Here is a 17,704-nt window from a genome sequence, read left to right as displayed (position 1 = left end):
TTTGTTCTTAGGCAAATCATCTGAACTTCCTGTTCCCATTATTAATTGATCAAATATGACTAACACAATTTTTTCTAACAGTCTGTCAATTATTTTAGGAATTGAATAACAAAATCTATAAGAATCATATTGAGAATTATAAAGTTTTCTGGAAATATGATTTTTAATTCACTGTTTAACTATTCTCAAAGCCTTTAAAGCTTTTCATCCTGGATGTAGTTAACTCTCAAGGCACAAACACATGATTGAGATTCTAATAAAAAAATGATTTTATGTACATTTAATCAGGTAAACTTTTCCTGAAAGAGAAATGTTTAGGCCAGTGCTTTGCCTTGGGTTTAGAAGTGACAGACTCTCTTTTTTTTTTTTCATAATGAAATTATCTAATAATAGCTTTGTGGCAAGATATAACTACATATAACTTCCCAACTCTTTCAAATGTTGGTTGTATGAACATTGGGAATTCCCACAATATCAGTATCACTCAATTTAGTTTTAAGTACAATCATAAATCAGTACTAAAAATAAATAATCTTTTTTATTGATTCGGTTTCTTCTTCATTAGTGAAATGATTTTAGCATTGTTTAACTGAAGGAATTATTATTTAAAAATAATTTAAATATAATGGTTCTAATCATCCAATTTATTCATGCTTAAGCATAATCAATCAACGAAGCAGAAGATACCTACAAACCTTTCCATCCTAATATCCTAAAAATATTTTCAATTGTGTGTACTCTCCCTGGTAAGAACTAGTTGAGGTGTTTATTAACTGTATTTGTTCCAGATCACAAAATTTTACTTTAACATGGCAACATTTCTGTAATCATTTTTCTTTTCTTCTGGCTTATTAGATTTTTGGACGGGATCTCACTCACTCAGGCTGGAGTACAGTGGCATGATCATGGTTCACCACAGCCTTGACCCAGGCTTGGGTGACCCTCCCACCTCAGCCTCCCAAGTAGCTGGGACTACAAGCACCCACCACCATGCCCAGCTAATTTTTGTATTTTTTGTTGAGATGGGGATTTGCCATGTTGCCCAGGCTGGTCTTGAATTCCTGGGCTCAAGCAATCCGCCCGTCTTGGCCTCCCAAAGGGCTAGGATTATGGGCGTGAGCCACTGTACCTGGCCTTTTTCTGACCTATTTCATTTGGCTATTTCTAGTAAATAAAGTGATAAAGTTAGAAAACTACTAGAATTAGGCTAGGTTTTCCAGAATAGTTATTTATATAGCTTTATAAGATAGACAATAATGACAAATTGTATAAACAAGATTTTAAAAGCATTTGAGGCCGGGCGCGGTGGCTCACGCCTATAATCCCAGCACTTTGGGAGGCCGAGGCAGGTGGATCATGAGATCAGGAGATCGAGACCATCCTGGCTAACACGGTGAAACCCCATCTCTACTAAAAATACAAAAAAAAAATAGCCGGGCGAGGTGGCGGGCACCTGTAGTCCTAGCTACTCGGGAGGCTGAGGCAGGAGAATGGCGTGAACCCGGAGGCGGAGCTTGCAGTGAGCCAAGATGGCGCCACTGCACTCCAGCCTGGGCGACAGAGCGAGACTCCATCTCACAAAAAGGAAAAAAAAAAAAAAAAGCATTTGAATAAAAATATGGCTAAACTAAACCATTTTGCCTATCTTGATATGTACAATTCAAGGGATTGCGAGTTTACTCTGTGTATATTGCAATGTAAATAATATTTAAAAATCTCCTATAGTTACTTGCTAATTTAAAAATCCAATTCATGAAACTTTTAAGATGTTAATTATTTTTTGAATTTTGTATTATCTCACATTATTGTCACTAAGCCTGTGGGATAATTGTCTCTAGAATATCTGGAAGACCCGCATTCTGCTTAAAATGCAATGCATTTATTCATCAGAATGTAAAAAACAGAGCCTAATAAATATTCTTTTTTTTTTCCTGAAATTGCTGTAGCTAAGAAAACCAAACGAAAATGAAATAAAAATGACATGGCTGTGTGTATGTGCACATGTACATATTTATATTTATACTTACATTCTGTTTTGTTCAGTACCTGGCACATAATAGGTACCCAATAAATATTCTTAGAATTAATCTACCAAAATTTTATTGAATGTTTCTTGCCTTATCAATGTCTATTACATGGTTTTTATAATCTAGATATAAAAAATTACCTTCTCCTTTAATTCTAATTCTGTTCATCTATAATTCAAAATTTTCTTTCTCACTGTGGTAAATTTCTCTTTTCATACAAGCTAAAGGTAATAACTCTGTGAGAATGATAAAGTGAAAAAAGTATACATATCAGGTTAACTCATGTCTAGTATTTCTAGAATTACTTTTCCTTACTCTTCAGCCGCTCTACTCCACTCCACATCACCCAACCCCTTTAAGAAGTACTTTCAAAAGGGGTGTGTGTGTGTGTGTGTGTGTGTGTGTGTGTGTGTGTGTGTGAATGAAGACAAACAGAAGTTATCCATTTTATCAGAGAATAAGAAAATTTAGAGCTAGAAATGAGCCCAGAAAACTCTGTTTTAACAAGATATCTGGGTTTAATCATTATATTCAAAGGATAGTTAAGACATTTTTACCCATGTAAACCTTGCTCTTTCCTGTTCTAGGGGCTTAGTATACAGATGTTCCTCAATCTGTGACGGGGTTATGTGCTCATACACCTGTTGTAAAGTCAAAAAATCATCAGTCAAACTACTGTAAATCTAGGGCCACCTATGTTTGGTCATGGAAGGAAATATAGCAAGCATTTGTGGACCTTCCCACTGTTAATGATGTTGCTGAAAACATGGAATATTTAGCTACCAGTTAGGGTGACCAAGTTTTTAGAGAGCCAACGGGAGATAGCACTGCAAGACCAAAAATATGCTTAGTACACCATAAATAATTATTCACGTGTGTGTTATTACTATTTAACAATGAAAAGTAATAGTACTTTAATGCTAGTTCATAGTAGGGCCAATAGTATGAAACAATGTATTAATTTTTTTAACGTTTCTGTCTTCTGATTCAGACATTTATTTTAATGTTTTTTAAGTCTTCACTGGATATTTAAATTTTGAGGCTGTATTATTGTGCATTTTTAAGTAAATATAAGAATTTTTTAAAAGGTAGATACAATGTAGTAATTAAATATATATTACCTTTATTTAATAAAATAACTATGGCATGTTTATATTTGCCTTTCCTTTCTTTTCTTTTTAATAGAGGTAAAAATGAATACAGTCAAAACTAAAATTTACTTTGAGTCATAGTTCTGTTCTGCCCTCATTAAGCCCATATTACGTTTATTTCTTGTGTCAGTCCAATGTGATAACATCAAACCAAATATCCTCTCAAAAAAAAGGTTTGAGCATGGAATACCTTCGATTTTACTGCATAGCTTTACTAAATAGCTTTTCAGACTTGTAGGAATTAGTTCCCAGCTCTGCAAAATGCCCATCCACTTTGTATCTACATGCTTGTTTTGGTAGACCAGCTGCCTTTCAATCAGGTCGTTTGCATCTATGAATTCATCATATATGTTCTCTATGTCCAAAATGTCCATCAGTTTTAAACACTTAGAAGTATGTTGGATGTCAACATAAATTAAAACACTATCAGGATTAATAGTTGTAAAGCACATAGTTTTTTACCTTATGAAATAGAGATTGGATGCTGTTTTAGTCTATTTTGTGTTGCTATCACAGAATACCACACACTGGTTAATTTATAAAGAATAGAGATTTATTTCTTAAAGTTCTGGAGGCTATGAAGTCCAAGAGCATGCCACCAGAATCTGGCAGAAGGCAGAGGGCAAGAGAACAGGGATGCTAAAGAGGGCAAGAGAGAAAGAGAAGGCCGAACTCGCCCACTCCCATTATAACAATATTAATCCATTCATTAGGGCAGAGCCCTCATAAACTAATCACGTCTTAAAATTCCTACCTCTGAACACAGTTGCATTGAGGATTAAGTTTCCAACTTAAGAACTTTGGGGGCCATATTCAAACCAGAGCAGATTCTAAACAAGTTACAGCTTTAGTAAATAAGTGAGAAATTCTTGTTTAACTTGACTGCCCTTTTCCAGTGACATTTTTTGAAAACAGTCTTAAATCCTAAAAATGAGTCCTTTTTTCCCTCTATGGCTTTTTGTCCTAAACTACACAGAACTTCAAACAACTCAAGTAGAGTCAGTTCATCTTTTTCTAGGTTTCTTACATCTTCTTTAGAGATCATTAAACAGTTTTAGAGAAACATCATTTACATTTCTGTGTCATGGTAATCTTTTTCTTTGTTCTCATCTGTCATGTATTTAAAAATCAAAGAGAGACATTCTTTTTGTTCCATGCTTTGAAAATATAATTTTACAGAAGGCCAATATTTTAACATATTTTTATGGCCAGCCACAGTGATGGGCATCTTGTCGGCATATGTCTCAAAGTACATATTTTCTTCCATTTCCAGAAAGTCAAAAAGTTCATTAAGTGCTCTGCACATTTTGAGGAAACTGAAAAGTGACCAAAAAATTTCATTATAAAACCACAATATCATAGCTAAGCAAACCACATACCTTTTTATTAATATTGTATAAAGATGTACAGGACATTTAATAGGTAAGAACTGTTCATTTTCTCTTATAAGACATTTATGGGCTGAATGGAATTTTCCAACATTTACATTTGCACAGTCTGTCAAATATGCAGATAAATGAGTAGAGTCTACTTTAAATTTGGACAAGATGCAACATCTTTTATGTCATCTGAAATTTCATTAAAATCTTCACAGAATTCCAGGAGATGATTTGAAACTCCATTTTAGAATTAAAAATTCCAAGAGCTAGAGGGAGCATGGTTTTGCTAGCATGATTCAACATATCATTTGATATTTTGTAGCACCATGATCATTAAAAAGATCTGACAAAATCAGCTCTACACTCTAAGGGGTCAATATATTGGTCCTCAAAATTTCCTCTTTTGTTTACCCTCAGGAACGTTTTTAGTTGCAACGTTTGAATCAGAAAAAAAACTGTACTCAGGTGTGTTGAGCAATCAAGAGAACAAAATGATAATGCATGTTTATTCTTATTCCATTTTCAAAAGAGCATTGATTTTTTTTTGGGGGGGGGGCGTTGGGAGGAGATAAAAAATGGTTTTGATTGACTTACAAAAACTTGCCTGTCTCATCCTAGTCTTCTGAGATCTAGGCTCTACTGGTGTATTCACATCACCTTCTGTCTAGTATCAAATTTATTTCTGTTTATTGTACACTACTCTGTTTTGATTTTCTCCCTATTCTAGATCCATGCATCCTTCTATGTTATTTTTAAAGTAACACAATTGTTTAGATTTTTTTTGTCAGTATTGTCATGCTAGCTTTGGTATTATAGTCATACTCATTTTCATCACTGAACTGTAGGAAAATGTGGTCATGATATTCACAATATAGGGATTAAAGTAGCACAATCTTGACACAAATCACTACAGTTAATTCACAGGCAAAATCAAAGAGGAGCTCAGGATCACAATGCATGTGGGTTAAATATTCAATCACATCATCTAGAGTAATGCAACAATGGATGAACTGGTATTGGGATCACAAATCTTCATTACCAACTTCAGTAGTCAGGAGAAAACTTGAAGGCGCCATTAAGAAAAATGAGTAATTGATGCTTCATCCATTCAACACTAAAAATACTGTGGCATTCAGCCTCCAATTTCTAGGTGGTCCTGTGGATTTTGTAGATTTCTTTCAATGTTCTGCATCCTTCTCTGAAATCTGAGGCTTTTTATGTCTTGGAGAAGGCTTTCCCAGAAAACAAAAATTTACTGCTAAAACCAAGACAGTACTGAGCAAACCTGGGCAGTTGGTTGCCCTATCATTAATTCTGTCTCTACCACATACTAGTAGAATGATTGTGGATAAATTCTGTATACTCTTTGCTTCAGTTTCTTCATCTGTAAGTTGGAGATAATAATAGTATCACATCACAGTGTTTTATAGAATGAAAATGAGTACCTTAAGAAAATAAATAAGCTCTTCTAATAGAATCAGACATTTTGAAAATTATGTGTTAGTTATTACTGCTATCATTATTAGCCACTTTATTTAACTCAGAAATGCTAAGGATAAAATTTTTCCATCTGCCTAGCTTCATTTCCTACCTTCATCCCCATCCCAGACACTCTTAAATTATTTTCTTTCTATTGATTGATCATTCCATTTCCTTTAACAATTTCAGCTGTTTTCTTTCATTTGTTATGGTAGTTGCAAATCTGGTACACCAAATGTAGTTTTTTTGTTTGTTTGTTTGTTTGGCTTTTTTTTTAATTCAAAGCAAGAAGATCACCAATAACTTACAGTGTGCTCATCATAGTAAGTATGCTTCTGAAGCCAGAAATTTTGCTAAAGAAGTTCCATTGAATCCAAAGGATAATTGTATATGAATGTTGTATGCTCTTAAGAGCACACACTTGCTAGTGTTTCTCTTTTACCAATTAAAGCATGAAAATACTTAGACTGGTTTTCAATTTGATACAAACTTGAATGTTGTTGGTAGGTTGTTTCAGTTAATTGACCTAAAAAGAAGTAAGACATATAATCATATTGTCCTTCTTACTGGGTTACCCAACTATGGTATGTTCTGCAAAGGAAATCCTAATTTCTTCAGACCATTAATCCCTTCACTTTCCCAAGAGCTTGTGAGGTGACCTCTGTGTCTGATGACCTGGTTCTTAACAGTTAGATCAATGCCAGGAATTTTTTTCACAGAGTTCATGCCACATTTATCTGAAAATAGGCTTTTTGGAATCCTGCTGGCTTCAGTTTAATTTACGATTCAAATCAATGTTTTATGCTCATGGATATGTTAGTGGTAAGGTGAACACTCATACATTTTCATTAAAAAAAGAAACTCAGCTATATTACAAATATTTCAGAACACGATATGTTGAAGAGGCAATTTTAAACTCATATTATTCTGCTTTACCAAATCCAGCTCAACATTAAAATAATGCATTATTATGCAAAAAGTAAAATAGGTTCTTGATAATTATTGGCAAGCAGTTGATAATTATTACAGGGTGATTGTTCAAACAGTCTGAAAAATGCAGCTCTCTAAAATTATTTTTTTCAAAAAAGAAGGAAAAAAAAACTATCGAGAAGCGTTCACAATTAATTTGTATAGTTTGTATCCCATCTGGAAACACTTACATAGTTAAAAATGAAAACTATTTTAAGATCTGTCTATCTTATTTGCTGACTTGCTTTTTTGACAATAAAGTTAGAAATATCAACAGTTTCACATAAAGTCTTCGTGTACTAAGATTATTATTTTTTTTTAAATCATAAGGCAAAAGTCACATTTCCCTGTTCCAGAAATTTGGTCTTAGTATCATTAAATGTACCTCATGGTATATTGGAGGGGTTTACACGGACAGAGTCACTCTCACAAGTGACAATAATTATGTAAGCCATCCTTTCTTCCCATCACTCCCCTTTCGAGGTATGTGAGCGCTCAGTGACAAAGACAAAGCAGATTAGGTAAGACAAAAATAAAAGGAAAATCAGAAGCTTCATGTAAGTTTTACAAAATATTTGGCCTTTTGAATATGAATAGAAACTTCACAGAAAGCCTGAAAAACAATTATTTTTTATATAAAAATTTCTTTCTAGAGATGATAGATTCATTGAATTTTCTGAAACTATCTTCTGAGGAATAATTCTGTCATTCTCCTCTGATTTTTCTTTCACATCTCCTTATCTTCCCTTAAGAAGCTAATTTCCTTGAAGTCTTTGATATTTTTGTTTATTGTTATTTTTTAATGAGTTTTCCAAGAGTTCCTTGCAAAAATTACACTGGTCTGTGGTACAGACCCTGACAAAATTTTTTAGTGTCATTCTTTGTTTGCTACTTTATTTGTCTTTTTGTTCTAACCTAAGGAAAAGTATACAGATGAATTAGTGTTTTTCTTGTTTTATCATTTACAAGTCATAAGTGCAATTGTACAGTAATCAAGATGTAATTCAGATTCAAAAGTTAAAATCTGCTGTCTTCATCTGCTTTGACGTTTTTTGTTTTATTTTCTCCCAGACAGGATCTGGGTCTGTCACCCAGGCTGGAGTGCAGTGGTGTGGTCTTGGCTCACTGAAACCTCCAACTCTTGGGCACAAGCCATCCTCTCACCTCAGCTTCCTGAGTAGCTGTGACTACAGGCACCCTCCACCCTATCCATCTAATTTTGGTATTTTTTGTAGAGACGGAATTTCAGCATGTTGCCCAGGCTAGTCCTGATTTCCTGGACTCAAAGCAATCCGCCTGCCTCGGCCTCCCAAAGTCTGGGATTATAGGAATAAGCCACCACGCCTGACTGCTATAGGCATTTTTATAGTCTTCATTTATAACTACTACAAATATTAATAATAACTAAGCTGGAAATGTTATAAAGTGAAATTAGATAACTCATACTTGATTGGAATATTTTTTGGTGTTCTTAGTTAAAATAACATTAACATTTATTATTGTTATTATTTTTCTGATCCTCCCTATATCATTTATATAGGCTTTTTATTATTTAAATGAAAATTGCTATTGAACATGAAAAAATTCAGAATACATTCAGATTTAAAAAAGGAAAGAAATACTCGCTTTCTTACTTTCATATATTATGTGAATTACTTATCACAGTATCCTGAAGCCTCAGTTATTTTACTGCTATGTGGATAAGACTTCTGATACTCGAACAGATTAAGTACTTTGTTAAAAGTAATAATGACTAAATTGAAGTGACAAGATTAAATTCAAGGCTTTAGACTCCAAGAATTACTCAAGATACCTCTTATTTACATCTGTACTTTTGTCTTCATTTTTGTAATTGTTTGACACCTTCACATTATAGGATACCTTAAGGTATTATGATGTAACAACCTTCTTATTTTCTAGCTCTAATTTTCTTTATCTTTTACTCAACATTTTAGAGCTGATGATTTAAGAGGAAGAGTCCCAAGGACTGTTTAGTGGGCAGCATGATACAACTTGTAGTTTGAATAAAAATCCATTGTAGAAGAGAGGGATGATTAAAGAGAGGTCATTTATTCAATCAATGCGTTAATTGTGCAGCTACTGTATACCACCTATTTCTCCAGGACCTGGAGGAGTGGTAATCAGAAGAGATGAAACAACTTACTCTCTTTGAGCTTTCTTTCTGGTTGGGAAGGGCACAGAAAATAAGTAGAAAAAATTATTAAAATATATAGTTTACATAAGTGATAAGGAGTAAGGTGAAAATAATACAAGAAAAGCAATAGAGAGAGTCAGAATACGGAAAACGGGTCTGTAATTTTAGATAGGAAGACTCAGAAAAAACCCTCTGTGGGAAGGTGACATTTGAATAAATAGTAAAAGGAGGGTGGCAAGTAAGCCATGCAGATATCTTTTGGAAGAGTATTCCAGGCCAAAGGAGCATCAGATGCAAAGGCCATGGGACTGGAATATCTGTCACCCATTCAAAGAACAGAGCAGGCCAATGGAAGTGGAATGAACTGAAGGAAGGGAAGAATAGGAAATGATGTCACAGGGGTGCAGTTATTAGGGCTATGTAAGTCTTTTGTAAAGACTCAGTTTTATTTTCATTGAGTGGGAGCCATTGGAGGCTTTGATTAGAGGAGCGATGTTGTATGACTTATATATAAAAAGAATCTCTCTGCTCTGCTAAATATAAAGAGAAGTGGGATTAGGGTCAAAGTAGGGAGATCAGTTAAGAATCAATTAAGAGGCTCTTCATAAGAAATCAGATGGCTCCAATCAAGTTGGTGCAGTTGAGATAAGAACCTGGCAGGCTTAGTGGGTAAGACCTATAAGATTTCCTGTTGGATTAAATGTAGTGTGTGAAGGAAATAAAGGAGTCAATATAATTCCTGAGTTTTTGACCAAAACATTTTCAAGAATGAAGTTGCTATTTGCTAAAATAAGGAAAACAGAAGGAAGAGCAGATTGAAGCCAGGAGAGCAGAATAGGATAAGATCAGGAGCTGTTTTGGACATATAATATTTGATATCTTATTAAATATCCAAGTGGAGATTAAATGGGTGCTAAAGCTGTACTGATATGAGAGGGTTCAGCTCTAAGGCATTTAGCCTAATAGAAGTGGGAATATAATCATTCAAAACCAAATATTTTTATAGATTGTTTTAATGTTAAGCACAGTACTAGGTGCTAGGATGTAATATTAATAAAATTGATATAATGCCTGCTCTCAAGGCACATAATGGTATATAGTTTGTCTTATAGGTGATTGAGTTATGTAGCGTTCACAAACATGTAATCTCAGAAAGGAATCCTTGTGCCATTATCACATTGGTACAACTATACCTAGGAGTTTAATTCAAGGGGTTGTCCTCTTGAAAGGAGTTTGCTTTTTTCCATGCATGGACCTCCTTCCTAGAAGTTCTATTATGGCAGACTATTAATTATAAACAAGGCTTTTCATATTTACATCTGTTATTTACATTCAGTGTCCACTTGATATGGTTTGACTGTGTCCCAACCCAAATACCACCTTAAATTGCAATAATCCCCATGTGTCAAGGGTGGGGCCAGGTGGAGATAATTGAATGAGGGTGGTTCCCCCATACTCTTCTCATGGTAGTGATTAAGTCTGATGAGATCTGATGGTTTTATAAATGGGAGTTCCCCTGCACAAACTTCCTCTTGCCTGCTGCCTTGTAAGACGTGTCTTGCTCCCCCTTCACCTTCTGCCATGATTGTGAGGCCTGCAAGTGGAACTGTGAGTCTGTTAAACTTCTTTTCTTTATAAACCCAGCCTTGTGTATGTCTTTATCAGCAGCGTGAGAATGGACTAATACACCATTGTTCTTTCCTGTTCATGTTACTGGTAAAATTCAAGTATTGAGTTGTCTTTGATGAGTGCTGCCCTCCCAGTATCATGGACATATAGGTGGTTGGGGTTGATGTTTTCCTGGCTAAATAGTCATAACTAAAAGTGACTTATTTACTAGACTTGTTTGTTCTATATTTGAGTGCTACAAATTTTTGCTACTGACATTTCAAGATCTGATATTCTTCTCTTAGTAACTCTGCATGGGGTTTTTGAAGAGCCTACTAAGGCACTGAGTAAAATAAATAAATTTCTAATAATGTATCTACCCAGATAAAAGTGGGAGTTCTTTGGTTTCTTATCATTTTTGCTTGTTCTTGTTCTTCTTCTTTTTTTCTTTTTTTCTTTTTTTTTTCAAAAGGGTGTTTTAGGTCTTTTGGATACATTTGAGAGGGTGTTATGCCTGCCATTTTTCCATTATGAAAGACTGCTGTGCTAAACGTTGGTACTTGATTTTCAAATCACAGCATCTTTCCTTTGAATCAAAGAAGAGAGCAAATAGCTGTCTATTCAGGGAACCAGGTAGCACTAACCACTCTCCATTCTCAAACACTAAAAGTAATTTAAGCTACCGCAGACCCAGCACTGCTTTGGTAGTATCCCCCAGAGAACAAAGCAGTTAAAGCAAAATTTCAGGTGGTTTTCTTTCATGACCTGAGCTCCTTCTGAGAAATATATCAAGAGGTATGCAGGAATATTTCGAAACTATTTCATTGACAGTATTCTAGTGGAGGTCTTTATCAAATAACAACTGTGAAGTCATATCTGGCAGTATGAGGAATGCTGTGATTCAGATTACAGCATGGTGGCTCACTTCTAAGAATTTCCACATCCAGAAAAATTTTTGAAAGGATGAAGTTAAAAAAAAGAAGAAGAAAATCTGGATATATGTTTTTCAAATGTCCTCATTTAAAATCCATTTTTTTCAACATTTATTTTAGATTCATCGGGTACATGGGCAGGCTTGTTACATAAGTGTATTCTGTGATGCTAAAGTTTGGGGTACGAATGATCCCATTACCCAGGTATTGAGTGAACATAGTGCCCAATAGGTTTTCTACCATTGCCCCCCTCCCTACCTCCCACCTCTGGTAGCTCCAAGTTTCTATTGTGGCCATCTTTATGTCCATGAATACTCAGTGTTTAGCTCCTGATTATACATGAGAACATGCAGTATTTGAAAAACCTGAACATTTATATAGGTCAAAATTGGGCTTAGTGTGGAAGCCAACTAAATGTGACGACTTGCATCCTAAAACAAAAGTCAGTGTGTATGATCTATATAGCTCAAAAAGGCATCACTTAGAAAGACAACTCTTTGTTGTCAGAATTTTTCCATGTAATGTTTATACTTTTACCAATTTTACGTATATTCATAAAAGTCAATGCCGTTGATTTTTCATCTTTTTTTGTTTGTTTGTTTTTTGACAGAGTCTTGCTCTGTCACCCAGGCTGGAGTGCAGTGGCACGATCTTGGCTCACTGCAAGCTCTGCCTCCTGGGTTAACCCTATTCTCCTGCCACAGCCTCCCGAGTAGCTGGGACTACAGGCGCCCGCCACCACGCTTGGTCAGTTTTTTGTATTTTTAGTAGAGATGGGGTTTCACCATGTTAGCCAGGATGGTCTTGATCTCCTGACCTCATGATCCATGATCCACCCGCCTTGGCCTCCCAAAGTGCTGGGATTACAGGCATGAGCCACTATGCCCGGCCTGATTTTCATCTTTTAAAATTTTACAAAAATGCTGTCATAGTGTGTAGATCCTTTTGATGCTTGCTTTTTTTAAAAAAATATTAGATTTTTGTGTATTATCCATGTTTGTGACTTTAAATATAGTACACTGATTTTCTACTACTCTTTAAAATATCATTGTACAAATTAACCTTTTACCCAATCATTTATCCATTCTGCTACTGATAGAAGTTAGGTATTTAGGGCTCTTCAAAAAACCTTGAAGGAAAAGAATTGACAGTCATAGACAATTTCTCAACTTTTCTCAACATCTTGATATACTTATTTGTTGGGCCTCTATAAATTCTAAAGTTTCATAGAAGTTTTTTTAGGGTAGGGACAAAATATCTCAAGGTGGAAATAAGAGTTCTGAATCTTAAAACAAGGACAGAAATGAAGTAATTGACAACCAAGGAACATGGCAGACACAGAGCTTCCCCTACTATTTTAATAGAACCAAAACATGATGTTTCAGTACAGTTCACGAACTTTTTCTTGTTTCTTAGCTCTATTGTCTGCTATATGCCACTTTAGTATAGCAATTCTGAATATTTATTTTCTGTCAATGTATAACAGGCTCTATTCATGCAAAATCTTTCAAAGATCAAACTTGCTGATGTCTCTAAGCCATTCAATATGAATATAAATCCAATGAATATCCTCATTCTTTTAGATCTTCCCAAAAATAAATGGTACACATGTGTGGCTATTCATCAGAATTCCCTGGGGATCTTTATGAAAATACATACTTACATAACACAACCTTGGAAATTATGATACAAGATTTATAGGACAAAGGAATTGCATTTTTAATTTTAAAAATCCTTAGATGATTCAAAAATTAGTTGAGATACAACTTCCCCAAGTATAAAGCTTAAAATTTTAAATAGTGTTTCCTAGTGGAGATGGTCTGAAAATTAGTCCAAAAAAGTGATACAAATTTAAAAAATAAAATGTTTTACCTCGAAATCTTTGGCCAGAATTAAGTCGGTCTGCTTTAACTATTTATATTCTGAAAATGTTTGTAGCTGAGAAAGAAGCAAACACTATTGGCATCTCTGAATATCAAACTGATTTACACCTTACAGAAAAGATAAAACGCTCTATCTGTGGAAGAGAAAACCCAAATCATTAAGTTACTTTATTCGTTGTGGGTATAGAGGGTATTTTGTGCATTATTACTATCATGCTTTCTGAATCCAGGCCCTTATAAAACTTTGTAATTGGTTATGCATAAGCGCAACTTATGGCTTTTTCGTTGTGTTTCCAGCACAGTGATGCGGTCCATGACCTCCTTCTGGATGTGATCACGTGGGTTGGAATTTTGCTGTCGCTTGTTTGTCTCCTGATTTGCATCTTCACATTTTGCTTTTTCCGCGGGCTCCAGAGTGACCGTAACACCATCCACAAGAACCTTTGCATCAGTCTCTTTGTAGCAGAGCTGCTCTTCCTGATTGGGATCAACCGAACTGACCAACCAGTAAGCAACCTACATTGATACCAGTGAAGAATTTTTCCACTTCCAGCTTTTCAGTACTGCCAATACTAAAACTACTTAGTTTGAAAGTATCATTTCTTCTAGTCATCTAAGATAGATACTAATTTTCAGGCCTTACTCAGTTTTCCATTTTTCATATCCCATCATCATAAATAAGCAGCAAACTTTATGAATAAGGTGTATATTTCATTTTTAAATAGACTTTTGTTTTTTAGAGCAGTTATTGCTTTACAGCAAAATTGAGCAGAAGCTACAGACATTTCCCATCTATTCCCTGCACCTACACATGCATAGTGTCCTTCATTATTAACATCCCCCACCAGAGAGGTACACTTGTGACAACAGATGAACCTACATCAACACATCATTATCGCCCAGATTCCATAGTTTACCTTAGGTTTCACTCTAGGTATTGTACATTCTCTGGGTTTGAGTTTTTTTCACCGCCTTGAAAATCCTCTGTGCTTCCTCTGTTTAATCTCTCCTTTCCCACTAATCTCTGGTAACCACTATTTTTCTTTTTTACTATCTCCGTTGTTTTGACTTTTCAGAATGTCATATGATTGGAATCATTTAGTATGTAGCTTTTTCAGATTGGTCACTCTCTTTCTTTCCTTCCTTCCCTTCCTTCCATCCTTCCTTCCTTCCTTCCTTCCTTCCTTCCTTCCTTCCTTCCTTCCCTCCCTCCCTCCCTCCCTCCCTCCCTCCTTTCTTTCTTTCTTTCTTTCTTTCTTTCTTTCTTTCTTTCTTTCTTTCTTTCTTTCATTTTTCTTTCTTTTCTTTTCTGACACAAAGTCTCACTCTGTCACTCAAGCCGGAGTGCAGTGGTATGATCCTGGCTCACTGCAATCTCCACCTCCCAGGCTCAAGCGATCCTCCCACCACAGCCTCTGGAGTAGCTGGGACTACAGGCATTTGCCACCATGCCCAGCTAATTTTTTGTATTTTTAGTAGACAGGGTTTGACCATGTTGTTCAAGCTGATCTCAAAATCCTGGACTCAATCAACCCACCTGTCTCAGCCTCCCAAAGTGCTGGGATTACAGATGTGAAGCACCATGCCTGGACTTGGCTTCTCTCAAATTGTCATATATATTTGAATTTCCTCCATGCATTTTTGTGACTTGATAGCTTATTTCTTTTTAGTGCTAAATAGTATCTCATTGTCTGATGAGATATTACTTCCAAGATGTCAGTTATGCTTTTGTCAATTACAAAGAAAGCTGCTATAAACATTTGTATGCAGGTTTTTGTGTGGACCTGTTTTTAACTCCTTTGGGTGAAACCAGGAAGCACAATTTGTGGATCACATGGTAAGAGTATATTTAGCTTTAAAGAAACTGAGAAATTGTCTTCCAAAGTGGCTGTACCATTTTGTGTTCCCATTAGCAATGAAGGAGATGTACATTTCTTCAGAAATTATTTCATAAACTTGTTTTTCTAAGGAACTACATATTGTCATTTTTTTTTCTTTTGTTTTAACCACAGGGCTCAATATTGAGGAAACTTTGGTAAAATTATTTAGAAAATGAAAGAATATCTTTTTTTCCAATTAATAGAATAATGTTGTTTGTTTGTTTGTTTGTTTGTTTGTTTGTTTTTTGAGAGGGAGTCTCGCTCTGCGCCCAGGCTGGAGTGCAGTGGCGCGATCTCGGCTCACTGCAAGCTCCGCCTCCCGGGTTCACGCCATTCTCCTGCCTCAGCCTCCTGAGTAGCTGGGACTACAGGCGCCCGCCACCGCGCCCGGCTAATTTTTTGTATTTTTAGTAGAGACGGGGTTTCACTGTGGTCTCGATCTCCTGACCTTGTGATCCGCCCGCCTCGGCCTCCCAAAGTGCTGGGATTACAGGCGTGAGCCACCACGCCCGGCCAGAATAATGTTTTAAAGTTTGTAATATGCCTTAAAAATAGACAATATTATATTAAAATCTGCAGGTCTAAAATAAGTTTTTCTAATTGATGTATTTTGGAAAATAGTACAACCTGCAAATCATTTTTAGTATATGTAAGCTCTTCCCAATTTTCGTTTGGCACTTTATATTTGGATGAGTTCTGGTCATGTCTTTAAGTGCTAACCTTACACGTTATTGCACCCTACATTTACTCGTATCAAGGAAAGGAGGAAGAGAAAAAGGGAAAGAAAAGAAAAAAAAAAAGAACAGCACTAGCCAGCTGTTGGTAAAACCAAACAGAAAATGTAAATAATAGACAGTATCTTAATATTACACAGACTTTATGCCCACTTATAATTTTTGTGAGCCAGTTTCAGTTTACTTAAGATTTATGCACATGATACAAGTTTGTTATCATGAGTAAAATTGCAAATGAGCAGAAAAGTTTCATTTTGTAGAAGACTTTTGAGCATAATAAATAGTTCGCTTACTTAATGCTGTTTTCTGGTATGTGTCCATATGTATGGAGTACTTTACAATAAAAATGCAGTTGGATTCATGTTTGTGATTACACATTCATGATTAATGACTGTAAAGGGTACAATTATGGTGATTATATTTTTAATTGGATATCATATACTAATGTGACAGCTTTCCCCATAAATGCATACCTATGAATAAGCAATCAAAGTACACATTTCTTTCCCCAAAAAAGTAAAGCCTTATGATAACAAAAATTAATAGTTGAAGTTCCAACTCAAAAAAGCAAGAAATGGAAAATTGTGTTATTTTCCAAGAATATATCATTTTATTCTCTTGTTAGCTTGCAATTCAAATGCTGTGTGATTTCTTTTCATTTAGAAACCTTATTCTTATTTTTGTTTCCTGATGTTACATATGGTATGAAAAACTTCGCCAAATATTGCAGACTACACAAAACTCATTTCTAACAAGTAATATAGAGAACAATGATTGATATGAAAAACATGGGTAGAGTGCAGCTCAGCAAAACTTGTCTTTACTCTCCTTGCTAGCGAGGTGTCCTTTTCTGCACTCCACGTAGTGTTTAGGATCAGCTTTCTTTCTAGCTCCTCAGATGTAAGACTTCCTGATCTCTCCTTCATTGTCATCTTTGTAACCCAAAATTTCACCTGCCCTTTTGTCTCATTTCATAGAGATTATACTCACCAATGAATTTCTATTACTCTGATAACTTCTGTAAGTTTGTTGCCCTTTTCCAGTAGCAGTTATAGATTTTAATCAGGGCTTCCTATAAGGAACAAGAACTCAAAGAAATGAGAATTCAGGAACTGACATAAGGGTAAGAAATTGATAGTTGGTCAGCTGAAAATTGTAGTACTTTAGAAAATATACAAAAATGAGAACTGGCTGCCTTTTTTGACCAAGCTTGTCTAAACCAGTATTTAGTACAATAACAAAAAAATCAAGGAAAGAAAGCAGTTTGGGAACATTTAAGTAGATCAATTTTTATTCATATTCACCATGAATTTTCCACCACCACCTTAAATCCTTTTTGATACCAGGCAGGGAGAAATAAACAACTACTAATAATTAATTTCATCATGAAACAAACAAATAGTAATAATCTCATCATGAAAAGACTGCAATTAACTACACTATTTAATTTTCCCCTTAGTTTTAATGTTTCTCTTTCATTGACTATTGAAAAACTTACTCGGTTAGT

General features: G+C 35.2%; 1 protein-coding gene across 8 annotated transcripts in view; it reads left to right on the top strand.

The window, feature by feature from the left end:
* Positions 1-17,704, top strand: part of ADGRL3 (adhesion G protein-coupled receptor L3) — an 854,829-nt gene that overhangs the window by 743,883 nt on the left and 93,242 nt on the right. For all 8 annotated transcript variants that reach the window (XM_078001870.1, XM_078001869.1, XM_078001868.1 and 5 more), the window contains 1 exon segment: positions 13,881-14,090. In XM_078001870.1, the coding sequence (XP_077857996.1) occupies positions 13,881-14,090 (210 nt within the window).

This window comes from Macaca mulatta, chromosome 5, assembly GCF_049350105.2.
Source record: "Macaca mulatta isolate MMU2019108-1 chromosome 5, T2T-MMU8v2.0, whole genome shotgun sequence".
Classification (NCBI taxonomy): domain Eukaryota; kingdom Metazoa; phylum Chordata; class Mammalia; order Primates; family Cercopithecidae; genus Macaca; species Macaca mulatta.
The sequence above is the reverse complement of the archived record's forward strand: the minus strand, read 5'-3'. Positions and strand labels throughout refer to the sequence as shown.